We start from the raw sequence: 19,528 nt of genomic DNA on the forward strand, positions 1-19,528 counted from the left end.
TTTGCTTGTAACCCTTTCAATCTTTATTCCTTACACTTGGTATCTCTTAACTTATGACTCCTTGTTACTTTTACACTATATACACACCACATCAGTGCTATGATTGAAATAAAAGTGTTTGTCAAACACCAGTTAAATTAATGAACTGCCAATTACTGACTCTTTAAAAGGAGAAACTAACTTAAGTTCTGTCAATATTCCAGGAGGAGGCTGAACACGCTAGAGACAGACAGACAGACAAATCTGGGAAATTTTGGATGGGGTGTTGGGGTGACTCTCCAAAAAAGTAACAAGGCAGTAGAAACCAGGGTGTGACCTGCATGCTTGAAAAGGTGGCTGTTGGTGTCAGAGCTGTGAGCCACAGCAGCATAGCTTTGAAGGCAACCACAGTTGTAGGGCAGTTGGTGACACAACCCCTCACTGGCTCTGGGTTGAACTCCAAAGTGTCAAACCACATTCTGTATTATTTTCACTACTGCAGTTTCCTTGGTTTAAGTATAAAGCAGCATGTGGCAATATTAATTAAGTTCTCTAATAATACCAGACAAATCAAGCATGGTTGTATAATTGTTACCAGCACCCACTAAAAGTGTTTTTTGTTTTTGTTTTGTTTCTCTGATATCAACACTATGAAGATTTTGTTTAACCTGTTATATCTCCTGGCTTATGCTCTGCAGCGTACTTTGTTACATTCTTATCACTTATACCTTCATTACTTTTGGCAAAATTATAGGACAGTTTTGTAAGAGATGTTTTCAATTTTTTTGCCTCGATCATTTCCACCATATTTGTTGTTGTCTTATCAACTGACTTTTTGGTCACATTTAAACTGGATCTTCCTGTGGGCAATGCATGTGCCAACTAAACCAGGTGGGTCAGAGCTTCACTTGCATGTCAGTTTAAAGAACTAAGTGAAATCTCATGGCAACAGTGAAAGTAAATGACAAAAGCAAATCTACTGAGTTTTTGTATTCCATCTACTAATCGATGGTTTCGAAATTTTAAGATGGAATAATTTATGTACCAGAGATGCGAGTTGTGAATTTTACAAGTGAATACAAGAATTAAAAACCCTTCTTGGCATCTTAAGCATTCAGTCAGATCATATACCCAGTACCAAATGATTTATGCAACTAATCTACATGATGTGAATTACAAACAGTGAATATACACAAACTGTCTGTGAGCCAGATGCAGACAAAGATTTATTAGCTAAAGAAATTCATGAATAAAGAAGAGTGTCACCATCAGCTCATGCAACATTCCATGCAGCTGTTGAATAAATTTATTCACTCAGCCCATTCTTTCCAGATACCTCCTACTGACACTTTTCTAAAGAAAGGGCTGTTCTGATGGAAATAAAACTCTCACAGAGTCACTATGGTGTGGAGAGAGAATGGGGAGTTTTTCTAAGAGACTTATATTCAAATGGGTTTGTCCTATATGGAGGGGAGTGGTTCCCTAGGACCCAAAGTAATGTTTTCCTATCTCTCTTATGAGATACATCTGGGAGGCATAGCTGATTCCCCCAAAACAGATGTCAAATAGATTTGGCTCTGGCCCCGCAAATGCTTCTTCCTGCAAAGGAGTCAGTCTCTATTGGTGAGGCCTCTACGAGGAGCTTTGGGTACAAATTTTGTGGGCCCCTTTCCCACTCTTCATCAATGGATCCTACCTGAATCTAATCCTGGGAAAGCTCTATACAAGTATTATAATTTTGAGCTACAATTTGCGAGAGACTGGTGCTTTGTCAGTTCCTCATGAATTTGATTCCCTTGTCCTGTCAAGATGAGAAAGCCTTTTTATCATTTCACTATCTTCCCAGGACAATTTAGCCCAGTCTTGAGAATTTGACCTCCAGTTTCTCTCATGAATAATATGTCAAAGTGTATTAATTCAAAATCATTCAGTCCGAAGAGTATCAAGCTGACCTGTCACTAAATTTTCAGTCTGGCTTAATGGCCCTACTGCTTCCTTGATTGCCTGGCTGCTTGCTCCTCAAATATTTAAAGCATTTTTCATTACGTTCACCTTTATTAATATTTGCACTGGTAGTTCTTGACAGAGTACAACCTCCCAAATTGATCCTCAGGCCCAGTGCAAGTTGTTTTTCCTTAATTATTTTCAAAATTTCTTCATTCACATACGTGATAATGGGCATCAATGAAACTCAGCAATATCAGGGTGCAAAATATACAGGAAAGACAGAATAGATCATGGTGGTGGGAGAGTGGCACTATAGAGTCAAATATATTAAAAATCTTAAATGAATCAAAATGCCACAGAATCTCTGTGGACAGAAATTCCATGCTTGGATAATAAGAGTAACACAGTAGAAATATACTACCCATTACCTGACCAGGATAGCGATGGTGACTGTGGAATGCTTAGGGAGATTAGAGAGCCTATAGAGAAAACCCAGCATTGACTGGGTACATGTCACCTGAGGACGGGATGCAGAGATAAAGTTTATTGACTCCATTAATGATTGTTTCTTGGAGCAGCTAGTCCTGGAACCCACAACAGGAGAGGCATTCTTGATTTAATCCCAAGTGCAGCAGAGGATCTAGTCCAAGAGGTGAATATAGCTGAACCACTTGGTAATAGCAACCATAATGTAAATAAATTCAACATCCTTATTGGGGTGGGGGGGAGAAATACTAAAGAAACCCACTACAGTAGCATTTACCTTCAAAAGAGGAACTATGCAAAAAAGTGTGCAAGCTGATTAAATGGAAATTAGAAGGAAAAGGCAGAAGAGCGATATGCCAGCGAGCTGCATGGAAACATAAGAGGCTCAAACTAAAGATATACCCCAAATAAAAAAATAGTAAAAGGACAAAAAAATGTCACCATGGCTAAACAGCAGGGTTACAGAGTCAGTTAGAAGCAAAAAAATCAGCCTTTAAAAGCTGGAAGTCAAATTTTACTGAGAAAAACAGAAAAGAACATAAACGCTGGCAAGTCACATGTAAAAATATAATTAGGCAGGCCAAAAGATTTGAGATCAACTAGCAAAAGACAAAAACTAAACAGCAAAAAAGTTTTTAAAATGTGTTAGAAGCAGGAAGCCTGCCAGTGAGGCCAAGATACTGAAGGAGCACTCAAGGAAGACAGGGCCATTGCAAAAAAATTCATTTAGCTTCTCTGCATTTGGCTTCAGTGCACAGGGTCAGAGAGAGATCCTCAGATCGGCCACCTTAAAAGAATGCTCAGGTATGGGGAACTGTCCCACTCTGAGGTTTCAGTTGTGAAGATTTTGGAACAAACTGATAAATTAAACAATAAGAAGTCACCAGGACCAGATGGTATTCACCCAAGAGTTCTGAAGGAATTCAAATATGAAATTGCAGAACTGTGGTATGTAACCTATTGCTTACATCAGCCTGTGTATCAAGTGACTGGCGGATAGCTAATGTCATATCAATTTTTTAAAAAGGCTCCAGTGGTGATCCTGGCAAAGCGGTTGAAATGATCGTCAAGAATGCACTTCTCAAACACATAGATAACCACAATATTTTGGAGAAGTGTTAACACAGCTTTTGTGAAGGGAATTCATGCTTCGATGTATTAAAATTCTTTAAAGGGGTCAACAAGCATGTAGATATGCGTGATCCAGTGGATATAGTGTACATGGGACTTTCAGAAAGCCTTTGACAAGCTCCCACAGCAAAGGCTCTTAAGAAAAATAAGCTGTTATGGGTAAGAGGGAAGATCCTCACACAGACCAATAGCTGGTTAAAGGAAAGGAAATGAATGGTAGGAATAAATGATCAGTTTTCAGAGTGGAGAGAGAGGTAAATAGCAGGGTCACCCAAGGATCTGTACTGGGGCTTGGGCTTTTCAATTCACAGATTACGTGGAAAGGAAATAAACACTGAAGTGGCAAAGGCTGCGAATGATACAAAATTACTCAAGACAGTTAAGTCTGAAGTTGACTGGAAGAGTTACAAAGGGATCTCACAAAACTGGGTGACTGGACAACAAAATGGCAGATGAAATTCAGTGTTGATAAGTGCAAAGTAATGCACCTTGGCAAACATAATGCCAACTCTACATACAAAACAGTTGAGTCTTGTGATAGGGGCCACTCAACTCCGGGGTGCCTCCTGCTGCCGTGAGCAGTTCTGCAGTCCTTTTCACACTCCTGGCACCCCCTGTAGGTTGTCGATCTCACTTGGTGGGTCTTTGGTGGCTCAGCCCACCAGCTGGATCACACAATCAAAATGATAGCCTTCCAGGGAAGCAGAAAGTCCAAAAGAAACTGTCTATCTGCCCTCTCCAGGGTCTTCAGCCACAGCCACACGGCGGTTTAAAATTCAGCCTTTTGCTTGCGCTTCCAAACAAGCCTCGTCCCCTTCTTGGGGTTTACACCACTTCACCAGTGGTGACTAACACTTCCTTATTTACTTTCTCCATACCAGTCATGATTTTATAGACCTTAATCATAGGCCATTGGTTGTCTCTTTTCCCAGCTGAAAAGTCCCAGTTTTATTAATCTCTCCTCTCACGGAAGCTTTTCCATTCCCCTGATAATTTTTGTTGCCCTTTTCTGAACCTTTTCCAGTTCCAATATATCTTTTTTGAGATGGGGCAATCACATCTGCACAGAGGATTCAAGAATTCGGTGTACCATGGATTTATATAGAGGCAATATGATATTTTCTGTTTTATTATCTATCCCTTTCTTAATGATTGCCAACAATCTGTTTGCTTTTTTGACTGCCTCTGCACATTGAGTGGATGTTTTCAGAGAACTATCCACACTGACTCCAAGATCTCTTTCTTGAATGATAACAGCTAATTTAGACTCCATTATTTTATACGTATAGTTGGGATTATGTTTTCCAATGTGCATTACTTTGCATTTATCAATATTGAATTTCATCTGCCATTTTGTTGCCCAGTCCCCCAGTTTTGGGAGATCCTTTTGTAGCTCTTTGCAGTCTGCCTTGGATTAAACTAATAACTAATGGTTCATTGTCATTCCTTTCTATGTTATGTTTTATTTAGCCCATGGTCCTGCCTTATTTAGGCCAGGTGGATTCCTCTGCCTATATACAGTCAGTTGCAGGACTGAGGCTCTAGTCTGAAAGCTTCAAGGCATTTTATTTTGGGTATAAAACACAGGTGCCAGCTTTCCATGGCACCAGTGGGAGCTCGCTGCCCCTTGGCCCCGCCTCTTCCCCGAGCGCACCGCGTTCCTCCTCTTTCCCCCTCGCCCCCAGCTGTTTCACGGTGCAAGTGATGGGAGGGAGGAGGAAGAAGCAGGACTCGGCAGCGTGCTCAGGGGAGGAAGCAGAGGCGAGCTGGGGCGGGGCGGGGAGGGGAGCTGCCGGTGGGTGCAGAGCACACACCAATTTTTCCCCATGGGTGCTCCAGCCCCGGAGCACCCACAGAGTCGGCGCCTATGGTATAAAATGTCAGGCAAAGCCATGGTGCTGTACACAAAGCTATATTATATTAATAAATACATTAAAACAATGTTATGGTTGGACAGTCAAGCACTCAAAAGTTAGCAAATGCCCAAAATAAGTTTCCCTGAGAAACCTTAATTTGCCCCCTTATGCATAGGCATTATGACACAGTCTTTAATTATATGACAGTACTATTTTTTCTTAGAGGACCTCTGCCTCATTCAGAGCACAGGATGAATGGTGGTCAGGGAGAGAATCAGGAGTGTGTTGCTGTTGTCTGGAGGACCCCCTGCTTCATTTGTTGCAAAAGCTGGAAAGTATGTGCCTATTGTGGGTACCTGGAGATGATGGGCCTAGGCCTGCCTGTAGCTAAAGGCCCTTCCCTTTAGCCAGGCAGGAGGGGCTAGTGGACCCAGGATATAATTGAATACTGGGGACAACAAATGAAAAAAAAAAGGGATGGGAGTGAGTGTCACTGGGTGGAAAATCAGGGAGAGGAGACCAAGCAGAGAACCTCCAACAGTGCCTTTGAGGAGCAGTGAGCAACTAGGGAGTTAGTGGAGGCCACCCAGAGGATCTCTGCTCAGAGACATGACTTCACAAGGGATTGGAAATAGGCACCATAGTTGCAGAGCACCCCCATCCAACTTCCTTCTCCTGGCATGGTGGGTACTAGGCATAGTTTGACTTCTGTATTTGGGGGGCAGGGGGTTTAATAACGTTAATAGGTATAGGTCTAAATTCTAAATATACGGATAGTTAGTGGTACTTAAATTACAGCGTACTTAATGAGTGAGTCAGGGTAGAGGTGGCACTCCCTCCCAGAGCTGCCTGGCATCATTGCTAACCCGCATCCCCAGGGGTTGTGCCCCAGTTTGAAAACCTCTATAGATCCAGAGGTGATGCATGGGGCAAATCATATGCCCCCCAGAACATTTAAATTGTGCCCCCCCACTATCAATGTATACAGTTGGGGGGGCAACGCCCCCCAATCTCTACCCATGGGTGGATGGCCATCTGGGCCAGTTCCAGGAGCAGATTGATGAGGAGGTCCTGAAACTTTGTAGGAACAAGGATGGATCAGGAGGTGAGGAGAAAAGTGCAGCCAGAACCTCAGTAAGAGGCTCTGGAGGAGCCAGAAGAGGGGCTGCAACCTGATACCCCCTATGTAGATGTGTGCCAGGGTCTCCCTCTCACTGCAGAAGGCACAAGAACCAGGAGATTTCATGAACCGCACCAGGCACATGCCTGTGCTTATGGCTCCATGGAGGAGCAACCAACTAACATCCCCAGCAGGCTGTGCGACCAAAGTGGAGTACAGACTGGTCCACCAGGGTTCCTCACACTCCACAATTGGCGGGACACAGGGATGCAGAAATGGACGGTGTGAAGCATGAGCACGTACAGATATTTTCTGGGTGTAGTACGGAGGTGGATTCGCTGGATACCACACAGCCACCTCAGGTAGAATGTCAAGGGTGGCCGGGGAGACTTGCATGGCAGGGGGCCAGTGATGAGTTCCGGAGAGCCAGGGGTAAGAAGCGCATGGAGAGTGCCCTCCTGCGGGACCTGCTCAAGGAAAGGAAAAGAAGCAGAAGGCAAGGCTGCCCTCACCTCCCAGAGCATGAGACAGGAGACACTCAGAGTGAACAGCCCCATGCACTGGTTAAGTGCCAAGCTGGGAGGTGTGTGGTGAACAAGGCAGAGGATTGCAGGAACAGTAAGGACAGTCTCCTGATTTCCTACATTTTTAAAAAAGCAAAGTGGAAAAAAATATCAAGAAATTCCATCTTGTGGAACCATATTAACTCCCCCATGGTTCATCAGCAGTGTTAGAATGCCAGCACAGACCTCTGCCACTTCAGCTAATGGAGAACTGACAGCAGTAGTAGGCTGCCATCCTTTGTGGGCCAGTCACTAGAGGGAGATGGACATATTTTTTCAGTGGGTTTCATAGCTATTTGCTGAAAGCAAGGGCAATGGGTTCTACTCCAGGTTCTGAAAAGAGGGCAACCTAAGTCACAGACCCTTGTTTCCTCAAAGCCAGACATCTACTGTCCTGGCGCCACAAGCCTCTCTTTTGTCCAGTCCCAACTTTGTTTCTACATCCTATCCCCCCCCACCCCCAGCTTTTTGACCTAGTCACCCCCACTCTGTACCACCCAGGAGCTGGCTTCTCCCCCCTCTGCATTCCAATTAGGCTTCTTTCTTTTCCACCAGGTTGCCGGAGCTCCAGCAGGGGGAGCACTGAGGGCACTAGAGAGATTCTCCAACAAACCAAACCAAACCAAACTGTACATTTAGTCTGAGGCAAACACCCGGCTTTGCCCCAAGCCCTGTCCCAGCACACCCCACTATGCTAGCGTTTGTGAAGGGGTTCTTAGATAAAAGCCTGCAACTGTACTCCTTGGTTTCTGGATCAGGAGGGTTCTTCGTCAGAAAGATCCACGAAGTTTAGAGCCTCTTTTCCCAGCATATGGGGTTGGGGGAATCTCACTCCATATTTCTAAGGTACTTATTGTCATGGTATCTAAGTGCCAAGCATAGCTGTGGAATTAGTACTAAAAGTGCCCAAAATGATCACATCTCTCAGTCTCTCCACACTGCCAATAATTAGTTTTCTTCTCGTTATATTCCATCTCCTTTCTTTGTGGGAAAGAGGTCAGTAAGGAAAGGTTACTCACCTTGTGCAGTAACTGGAGTTCTTCGAGATGTGTGTCCCTGTGGGTGCTCCACTTTAGATAGTGATGCGTCCCAGCACTGGTCAGAAATTTATGGTAGCAGTATCCATGCGGGTCATGCATGCGCAGTAGGCGTCTCCCGGTGCCATTTGTGCCGCAAGTAGCGTGCACACAACTCGAGCTCTCCAATTCCTTCTCTACTGCAGAGTCCTCACTGCGAACTCCAAAGTAGAGGGGAGGAGGGCGGGTAGTGACTCACGCTCAGGGGGACACACCTTGAAGAACTCCAGTTACTGCACAAGATTAGTAACCTTTCCTTCTTCTTCGAGTAGTGTCCCTGTGGGTACTCCACTTTAGGTGACTGTAGAGAAGTGCCTCTCTGAGGGCTGAAGAGACTTTGGGTTTGTTCGAGTCATTGAGGTAAGTACTGTGAGGCCCACTATGGCGTCAGCCCAGGGGTCCTGTGTGACTGCACAGTGCTTTGCAAATGTGCGGACGGAGGCCCAAGTGGCAGCCTTACAGATCTCTAGTATTGGAACGTTACTGAGGAAAGCTACTGAGGTTGAAATGGATTGAGTAGAATGTGCTCTAACATGTTCTGGTGGTTCTGTATTCCGGATATGGTAACACATTTGAATGCATGTGGAAATCCATTTGGATAATCTCTGTGTGGATATAACCTCTCCTTTCAGTAGTAGAGATAAAAGTCCAGGGGATTTCCTGAAAGGTTTGGTCCTTTCAAGGTAGAACGCTCATGCCCTTCTAAAGTCTAGTGTGTGTAGAGCAGCTTCTGTTGGAGTACCATGAAGCTTAGAGTAGAATGTTGGTAGTTGAATAGATTGGTTCATGTGAAATGCTGAGGTTACTTTCGGTAAGAAATTAAGGTGTGGACATAGCGTGACCTTGTCCTTGAAGAATGTTGTTTTTGGAGGATCTGCCATGAGTGCCCCTATCTCGCTCACCCTTCTGGCCGAGGTAATGGTGACCGGGAAGTCTACTTTCATTGATAAGTGGAGTAATGAGCGGGTGGCTAATGGTTTGAAAGGTAGCCTGTTGAGGCATTTCAGTACCAGATTGAGATCCCATGTTAGTGTAGGTTTTCACACGTCTGGGTAAACATTTATGAAAGTGTTTTGTAGTTGGGCGTGCGAAAGTCAAAGTGCCATCAGTCTCTCGGTAGAATGCTAAAATGGCTGCAAGATGGACTCTGATCGAGCTCATCGTTAAGCCAGTGCTTTTCAGCTCGAATAGGTATTCTAAGATTAATGGTAATGGTGCTGAATCACTCGTCAAGTGTCTTCCTTGACACTAGGTAGAGAACCTCTTCCATTTTTGAAGGTAGGTATTTCTCGTAGTCAGTTTCCTGCTGTTTAATAACACATTTAACTTGTTCCTAGTTGGTTATTTCGACATGGTGGAACCATTCAGGAGCCACACCTGTATATGGAGTATCTCCAGATTCAGGTGGAAAGTGCGATCGTTGTGTTGAGAGAGCAGATCTGGCCGGCAAGGGAGAGCTTGCGGGGCGCATATCGCCATGTGTAACAGGCAAGGATATCATGCCTGTTTGGGACTATAAGGATAATGTTGGCCCTGTCTGCTCGTATCTTGTGTATCACACGTTATATCACTGGTGTTGGTGGAAACACATACATGAGTTGTGCCTCCCATTTAATGAGGAAGGAATCCCCTAATGATTGTAGTCCCAGTCCTGCTCTTGAGCAGAGCATGATGCATTTGCGATTCATCAGGGATGTGAACAGGTCGATGGTGGGAATGCCCCACCGTTTGAAGATTGAACTCAGGACCTCTCTGTTCATCTCCTATCCATGATCCTGAGAGAAGTACCGGCTGAGCATGTCTGCTGTCGCATTCTAACAACCTGGCAGGTAATGCGCCGAGATGTTTACATTGTGTTTTATGCACCAATTCCAAAGTCTCATGGCTACTGTGCACAGAGAATGTGAGTGAGCTCCTCCTTGCCTGTTGATGTAGAAAATGTAGATGATGTTGTCGGTCATAATTCAAATGGATTTGTTCTGTATAGGAGGTAGGAAACGTCTGCAGGCAGGAGGTAAAGGGAATAGTGTATCCAGACTTGATAACTTCCAACACCCATTGGTCTGATGTTATGCTGGCCCAGATGTGGTAAAAGGGCCGGAGTCAATGGCCAAAAATTGGGGATGGGTTGGGTATGAGTGCAGTTTTGTGAAGGAGGTCGTTCAGACCCTCGACCAACTTTTCAAAATTGTGGTTTTGGAGATGCTGACTGAGAAGTCAGAGCCTGAGATTGAGATGTTCGCCAGCGTTGCAATGGTTGACGCTGGCATTGATTATCGTATGGTCACTGTTGTTGTTGCATGTTTGAAGAGTCTCTAGGTCTCTGATATGGTTGGTATTTCCTTCTCTTTGCAGAGGTGGGTGTAAATCCCCAAAGTGTGGAGCGTGGCCCAAGAGTCCTTCACTGAATGAAGCACCTCATCCGTCTTCTGAGAGAAGAGTTGTTCCTGGTCGAAAGGTAAATCCTCTACTTTTGTCTGGAGTTCTTTTGGTATCTGAGGCCTGAAGCCATGAGGCTCGGTGCATTACTACAGCTGTGGTTGTCATTCTGGCTGCCGTGTCCAATGCCGCCTTAAGGGCTGTTTTGAATATGAGCTGGCCCTCGGTGACAATGGCCTGGAATTGTGTCTGTTTTTCCTCTGGGAGCTCAGATGTGAACTGGGCAAGTTTCCCATAGTTGTCATAGTCGTATTTGGCCAGTAGTGCTGAATAATTGGCCACTCGAAACTGAAGGATGCTGGAGGAATATACTTTGTGTCCAAACAAGTCAAGTCTTTTGTGTTTGTTGTCATGGGGTGTAACCTTCAATTGTGGCTGTTTGTTACAGTGATTTACTGTCTTGACAACTCGGGAGTTGGCAGGCAGGTGTGCAAATAGAAAATATTATGTGCCATCCCAGGGGGCACACTTTCTATATGCTCTTTTGCAGGTGTGCAGAATAGAAGCAGGTGTCTGCCAGACTGTCTCTGCAGGATCCAAGAAGGCCTGGTTGATGGGAAGGGCAGTCATGGAGGTAGATGCCAGTTGCAGTATTTGTACCAGCTTGTGCTGGTTTGTCTTTACCTCCTCTAGTAGGATGTCTTAGCTTTGCACGACTCTCTTGAACAGCTCTTGAAACTGTTTAAAAGTCACCCGCCAAGGTTGATGGTGGGGGCATAGTCACCTCATCTCATGTCCCTTTGCTTTGTAGGTCCCTGCTGGGTTTGCCACGGCCTCAATGGCGGTGGAGGTTGGAATGGCTTTCTGGCAGACTGTGGGGTATGCATGCCCAATGAGCGAAGGATAGCCTTCATGTCCTTCAACCCATGTAGCCTGGCATCATTTGATTGGAGAAGAGCCCAACTCCATCAAAGGGGAGGTCCTGAATTGAGGCCTGCATATCCTGGGAAAGGCCCACCGTTTGGAGCAAGGAGCTGCATCATATAACCACCGCTGATGCAACCACCCTCGCTGCCAAGTCCACTGCGTTTCATGCCATTTGCAGGGAGCATCTGGCTGCTGCAGTCCCTTCCTCTACAAGGGTACTGAACTCCTGACCCTGACCAAGGGAGTCCTGGAACTCCTGGAGGCTGTGACGGTGCACTCCATAAGGCTTTATGGAAATATGCTTATGAATGTATATATGAGATAACTGGAACATGTTTTATGCTACATATGCCATGTAACATATCTCAGTAAAGGTTATGATCTACTGAATCTATTAATCCTCTTCGTATGCACGTATCATTTTTGTATTCGAAGTTATGAATATTGTCTGTGTACTGGCTTGATTTTTAAGTAACCTTTGTAAAGCATTTGGTCAGCTTCTGGAGAAAGGAATGTGCAAATTAAGTGCCCAGTCAAGAAGCACTTAATGAACAATGGATCTTGGAATGCTCCAATCCACATAAGAAGTCTACTTGAGGACGTTCAAAGAAGAATATGAACCATGGTTGCTACCTCTAAGAGAAAGTCTATTTAAACCCCAGGGAGACCCCTCCATTTTGTCTTCAGCTGGCTAAGGAGATAGCCTCTCCACCTGAAAGATACCTGAAAGAAACTGGAACAAAGGACAGTAACTACAGGGGGTGTGAGTGGTTGCTGAGCCTAGACTAGAAGGAGACTAGTCTGCAAAAGGAAGCTTAATGGGTGAGGATTTTATCTGTATTCAGTTTTATTATTGTACTAGACTTAGACTTGTGTGTTTTATTTTATTTTGCTTGGTAATTCACTTTGTTATGTCTGTTACTACTTGGAACCATTTAAATCCTACTTTCTGTATTTAGTAAAATCACTTTTTACTTAATTAACCCAGAGTATGTATTAATACTGGGGGGGGGAGGGGGGAGCAAACAGATGTGCATATCTCTCTATCAGTGTTATAGAGGGCTGTCATAAATATAAAGGGAAGGGTAACCACCTTTCTGTATACAGAACTATAAAATCCCTCCTGGCCAGAGGCAAAACCCTTTCACCTGTAAAGGGTTAAGAAGCTAAGATAACCTCACTGACACCTGACCAAAATGACCAATGAGGAGACAAGTTACTTTCAAAGCTGGAGGGGGGCGGAACAAAGGGTCTGTCTGTTTGTCTGTGTGGTACTTTTGCTGGGAACAAATCAGGAATGCTCTTCATAACCCCTCAGGACTTCTGTTAAGTTAGTAAGTAATCTAGCTAGAAATGCATTAGATTTCCTTTTGTTAAATGACTGGTAAAATAGGTTGTGCTGAATGGAATGTATATTCGTGTTTTTGTGTCTTTTTGTAACTTAAGGTTTTGCCTAGAGGGATTCGCTATGTTTTGAATCTGATTACCCTGTAAGGTATTTACCATCCTGATTTTACAGAGGTGATTCTTTTACTTCAATTAAAATTCTTCTTTTAAGAACCTGATTGCTTTTTCATGGTTCGTAAGATCCAAGGGTTTGGGTCTGTGTTCACCTATGCAAATTGGTGAGGATTTTTATCAAGCCTTCCCCAGGAAAGGGGGAGGAGGGCTTGGGGCGAAGACATCTCCAAGTGGTCTCTTTCCCTGTTCATTGTTTAATATGCTTGGTGGTGGCAGCATAGGATTCAAAGCAAAGTTTGTATCTTGAGGAAGTTTTTAATCTAAGCTGGTAAGAAAAAGCTTAGGGGGTCTTTCATGCAGGTCCCCACATCTGTACCCTAGAGTTCAGAGTGGGGAAGGAACCTTGACAAGGGCAAACAATTTATGAGTTTACCCTGAATACAGGATAAAACGGATTTATTTGGGTTTAGACCCCATTGGGAGTTGGGCATCTGAGTGTTAAAGGCAGGAACACTTCTTAAGTTGCTTTCAGTTAAGTCTGCAGCTTTGGGGCACATGGTTCAGACCCTGGGTCTGTGCTGGAGCATACTGGCGTGTCTGGCTCAGAAAGAGAGGGTGCTGGAGTCCCAAGCTGGCAGGGAAAGCAGGGCAGAAGTAGTCTTGGCACATCAGTTGGCAACCCCCAGGGGTTTTCTGTGATCCAACTCGTCACAGAGGCCATCCCAGAGATTAAAATTGTATCAGCCCAGCAGGGCCTGATAGTTTGCCACCCAGAATTGTAGGCTGGCAGTTGAATAAAATTTTTCTGCCAAATAAGTCAAGTTTCTTGGCCTCTTCTCTCTTGGGGGTAGAGGCACTGGGGACCTGCTTGTCCTTCTTGTTGGCTGCCGACACCACCAGCGAGCCTGGGGGAGGTGGGTATACAAGTACTCGAAACCTTTGGCCGGCACAAAGTACTTTTTCTTGGCCCATTTCGAGGTGGGTGGGATGGAGGATGGCGACTGCCACAGAGCCTTAGCAATCTTGAGGACCCCCATCGTGTATGGATAGGGCGATCCGGGTGGGCATGGAGGCTGAAAGGACATTGAAAAGGGTGTCCTCCTGCTCCACCATCTCCTGCACTTCCAGCCCCAAGTTCTTGGCCACCCACCTGAGAAGGGCTTGGTGTTCTTTAAAGTCATCTGGGAAGAGGAGGCGGCCCTAGCTTCTGGTGGAGGTGCTGAGGGCTCAGCAGCTACTGGAGAGGAAGGTTTTGCAGTGGACACCAGATCCTCCACCCTGACCTCAGAGTGAGCTTCTGGTACCTGGCCCAGTGCTGGTGGGGCCATCGATCTTCGCTCTGACTCAGCCACTGATGTGCTTTGCGAAGGGGGCATCGTCATCACCAGAATGCCCCATGCTCCCCAATACGGCCACTGTGTTGGCCACTGGCCTAGCTGCCACTGCGCTGCTGTGGACAGCAGAGCCATTTCCAGTGCCCACTCCAGTTGCAGAGATCAGGGAAACTGAACTGGGCCTCTACGCTGGAGGAACCACTCTCCGTGACCAGGGACGAATCATCAACGCCTGGGTCTGCTTGCTGGTCGTGGCTACGGGTGAGTGCTGACCAGGTGTAAGCGTCCAGTGACTATACAAGGAAGAATGGTCCCGGTACCAGGGAGATTGGTGTCAGAGGGAACGGTGCCGGGGGGACTGCTAACACGTGGGGGAGCAGTCCCGTGGTGCCAGCAACTGAGACTGACATCTAGATGTGGATCAGCGACCCCTCAGTGGGGAATAATGTCTCAAAGTGCGGGGGAGAGTTTGGGCAATTGGCGGTGCGGCTGCAACCTGCCACAGGATTGCTTGTCCAGCGACCTACAGTGCTTACCCACCCCCAGAGGGGTCTTAGCAGTTAGCTTGCCCTCTCGGGGAACCTTAGTCAAGAGAGGTGCTCCGACTGACCACCACAGGCAGTAAGAAGGAACTGAGAGGGCATTGGCCAGCAGTGCCAGATATACCGCAGCGTGAGCATGGCACTCGAGAGGGCACTACAGCGCTACGGGTACTGCTAAGGCAAAAAATCTCTGACAGCTGCGCACATGGGCATGAGTACACCTAAAATGGAATCAACATGAGTAAGCACACAAAGAAGATGAATTGTGTACAGGAGATGTGTCATGGTCTGTGCCTGTCTCCGTGTCCTCTCCTCATTCCTGTGTCTCCAAGAGTTGTGGTGTGGGAGACGCTGGGTTAAAGAGCAGTTCATGTACGTGAACGGTCTAGAATGCTGACCCCTAGATGAGCTCCATGGTTCCCAATGGGCCCATTACATTGGGAAAGCCATAGGAGGGTACATCCATGGGGATCCGCACCATGGTTGGTTCAGCTGCTGACTTGGACCCAAGTGGCTCCATGTTGGTTGGTGGGCCTTAGGTGAGGAGTGATGGGGAGATAAGGGGTATTTTCCCTGCATCTCCTCCTCCTCATTAGTGGAGAACTGTGCCATGTCTTGTGGGCTGTGATCTCCTCTGCAGTGAAAAGTTGGGTCACATTATTTGTTCTGAGTACAGTCAGCCACAGGATGAAATTGAGTTCTTACATTTTGCAAGAAGTTCACTGCCAGGGTCCTGCCAATCAAAGTCCCATTAGTGACCTTGTACATGGACTAGAATCAAATTTTCAAGTGTCAGAGTAACAGCCGTGTTAGTCTGTATTCACAAAAAGAAAAAGGAGTACTTGTGGCACCTTAGAGACTAACCAATTTATTTGAGCATGAGCTTTCGTGAGCTACAGCTCACTTCATCGGATGCATACTGTGGAAACTGCAGAAGACATTATATACACAGAGACCATGAAACAATACCTCCTCCCACCCCACTCTCCTGCTGGTAATAGCTTATCTAAAGTGATCATCAAGTTGGGCCATTTCCAGCACAAATCCAGGTTTTCTCACCCTCCGCCCCCCCCCCCCCCCCCACACACACACAAACTCACTCTCCTGCTGGTAATAGCCCATCCAAAGTGACCACTCTCTTCACAATGTATATGATAATCAAGGTGGGCCATTTCCTGCACAAATCCAAGTTCTCTCACCCCCTCACCCCCCTCCAAAAACCACACACACAAACTCACTCTCCTGCTGGTAATAGCCTATCCAAAGTGACCACTCTCCTTACAACGTGCATGAAAATCAAGGTGGGCCATTTCCAGCACAAATACAGGTTTTCTCACCCCCCCCTTCCCAAAAAACACACACACACACAAACTCACTCTCCTGCTGGTAATAGCTTATCCAAAGTGACCACTCTCCCTACAATGTGCATGATAATCAAGGTGGGCCATTTCCAGCACAAATCCAGGTTCTCTCCCTAGTGGTCACTTTGGATAGGCTATTACCAGCAGGAGAGTGAGTTTGTGTGTGTGGTTTTTGGAGGGGGGTGAGGGGGTGAGAGAACCTGGATTTGTGCAGAAAATGGCCCACCTTGATTATCATACACATTGTGAAGAGAGTGGTCACTTTGGATGGGCTATTACCAGCAGGAGAGTGAGTTTGTGTGTGTGTGTGGGGGGGGGGGGGGCGGAGGGTGAGAAAACCTGGATTTGTGCTGGAAATGGCCCAACTTGATGATCACTTTAGATAAGCTATTACCAGCAGGAGAGTGGGGTGGGAGGAGGTATTGTTTCATGGTCTCTGTGTATATAATGTCTTCTGCAGTTTCCACAGTATGCATCCGATGAAGTGAGCTGTAGCTCACGAAAGCTCATGCTCAAATAAATTGGTTAGTCTCTAAGGTGCCACAAGTACTCCTTTTCTCTTTTCAAGTGTGTGAACCTAAAGTTAGGCACCTACATAAAAAGGAACCTGATTTCCAGAAGTGCTGATCACCCACAGACACAGACTTCATTAACATCCTTCATGAAGGGTATGTCTGCAAGGGGAAGTTAATTGGCATAGCTATAACAGACTAAGCTATTCCGCTATAGCTATGTAGTTAACATCCCCTTGTAGATAAACCCTAAGAGGAAAGGGCACAGTTTCCTAATAGCAGAAGATGGAACAATATCAGTCTGTTGCAATCCAAAATATGTGAGGAGCCTAGAGTTTTAGGATTTAGTACCACATTGAGAGTCTGTGGTCAGATGTCCTCACTCACTGATGAAGTTTATAATATTGAGAATTTCCTTAAAGTGTCTCCCTCTCACATCACCATCTGAAACAGCCCGTTTCTGACTCCCAGTCACATACTCTAGCCACTAGACCACAACCACTTTCCCTGAAGTAGACTCCACTAGCTGGGACTATGGCTAGGTCTTCCCTGCAGAGTTAAATCAAATTGTCTACATCTGAATTAACTCCTCCCGAGTTTGCAAAATCACACTGTGAAATAAAACTCAAACTGAGCCGAGTGTTATTAGCATCTGATCAGTTGTACAACTCAAGCTATAGTCAATACCTGTCTGATGAGTCAGCCAGCTGGAATTAAAAGCACCATCAACAGTTGAGTTAAGGGGTTGTTTGTGTGGACAAAACTTGAGTTAAACACTGCAGTGAAGACAAGCAAATTGCTAGTAATTATGTATTACTGGTACAGGCCTATCAATGACAGTGTTTATGGGACACTGTAGTGTCAGTGTTTTACATTCTTCTATAACCTCTCGTGCTACTGAGCTGCTGTATGGGGGAGTGAGGGAATTCTACTATCATCACAAACAAAACCCCATGTTTTTGCAAGAAGTCTAATAAAAATGTCATGATTATGTTCTGTCTCTGAAAGTGACTCTACAACTAACACTCAGTATTCCCAAAGTTTTATTGAACTCATCAGTGATGCTAGGGCACAAACCAGAAACATAAAACAAACACGTTAATTAAATGTGTCATTATAAACATGGGAGTGTAGCATTATGTTGTGATAAAGTAGAAATGTTTGAAGAAGGTATTTCAAAGAACAAAAAAACACAAAAAACAAAAAAACCACCCCTATTTAAATAGTTTATTTTTTAGTATTCACTCTTGATTATTTTTTTTTTTTTAATTTAGCTTCACAGACAGCTCTGTAACACTGGAAATACAGCCCTGTTCTGTTCAACCAAATCAGCAGCTGGATATTTGTTTATTATGCTGATAGGCAGGATATTGAGAGATAGTTTGTGTTTTTGTTTAAACAAGCAATAGGCATTTCTGTGCTATGTAATGAGAGTTTATTGGGGAGGGTTTGAAGATACTGTATCCGTAAAGCAGTAATATCAGACCAGTTCTGATACGGCAAAGAGTGTGGAATTTCAGTTTCATTTTATAAAGTAAGATCTATATCGAGTGCACTACAATTAACTACACAACTCTGTCTCTTTTCCTTCAGTTATATAGGTAGAATAATGTCACAAGGCTGACCTCTACTGGGAAGCTTTTGACCTCTAGCTGAATCATGAATTATTGAACGATAGAACTCCTAAAACAGACGCAAAACAAAAACACACACACGCAAACCTCTTGTGTATTGCCGGGAGAGGGGCTGGGGGGGGAGAAAGGATCCTTTCAAACCCCAGATATTTAATGTAGGTTCCATCACCAAAGCTGTTTACTATCCCTTTGGCAATAGGAAAGCTGCCACTACAAACACATATTCATCAGAGAATGAACTATCCAGAAGCTCACTCTCCCTCCACAATTTAAATGTAAAGATAGAACATCAGATAGCTGCTTTTAATAATGTTTACTCTAAGCATGAACATTATATTTAAACATTAAAATTGCATAATAAATCTTGATAACAGGAGGCAAAGGTCAGGCAGAACACACACACACACACAGAGTTGCTTTTTAAATCTATCTTTCTACCCTCCTAATGCAGGGGCTTCCAGGGGCTAGACAGCCCTGCCAAAAATTGAGTGTCAGGAAGTACAGCTGAATTACAGGAAGCTTCTCTCACTATAAACTAATCCTAAAATTCTAGAGAGTCACGGGATAGATCTAAGTATCATTATCACACAGGGGAAAACAAAAAACATAGCAATGAGAAAGGAAGCATAGGAGGCCCAAGGCTCATACTGGTACAAGAGACAATTCATCATATCACTTTTGAAGTCGAAGATAATTTTCTATTCCAGACATCAGACATTTCCTGAGAGCAGTTGGACATAGCCCCAGATAAACACTGAATACGTTCTTAGCCCCCATGCCACATTTTCCAGGTGTCAATCAAGTTCATAACCAGTGCAAAACAAAGAAAACATTAAGAATCATACTTAGCATTTGGGAGCCAATCAGCAGAATATACTTCAATGCCTCTATCCTTCCTTTACCTTTCAGTAGAGACTCCTTGCATTAGAACAAAAAGACTTAGCTGCTAGCCTGACTACAGTCCTGGGAAGAGCACAGCTGCCTTCGCTTACCCCACAATTAGAGTAGGGGAGGGAAGCACCTGTGCCTTGTTAACTGTAGCTGATGGCCTGTCTTTTCCTATACCTGCATGAGTGTTGTTGTTTTAATCTGTAGAACATAAACTGAGTACTTCTGACCCATGAGGATTTCCCTGCTCAGTCCCAAAGGATCTGTCGGCTTTGTTACAGGACAGGAGAGCAAATCTAACTTTTAATGACATATGTTGTTAGACTTAAATT

At 44.8% G+C, this 19,528-nt stretch overlaps 1 protein-coding gene across 1 annotated transcript in view; it reads right to left on the minus strand.

Moving 5' to 3' along the window:
- PDE4D (phosphodiesterase 4D) overlaps positions 1-19,175 on the minus strand; it is a 1,166,661-nt gene extending 1,147,486 nt beyond the window's left edge. The window contains exon 1 of the mRNA XM_043547759.1: positions 19,154-19,175. Coding sequence (XP_043403694.1) covers positions 19,154-19,160 — 7 coding nt within the window. The 5' untranslated portion in view covers positions 19,161-19,175. The remainder of the gene's footprint in view (positions 1-19,153) is intronic.
- Between the last annotated feature and the right edge of the window lie 353 nt (positions 19,176-19,528).

The sequence above is a fragment of the Chelonia mydas genome, chromosome 5 (genome assembly GCF_015237465.2).
Source record: "Chelonia mydas isolate rCheMyd1 chromosome 5, rCheMyd1.pri.v2, whole genome shotgun sequence".
Classification (NCBI taxonomy): domain Eukaryota; kingdom Metazoa; phylum Chordata; order Testudines; family Cheloniidae; genus Chelonia; species Chelonia mydas.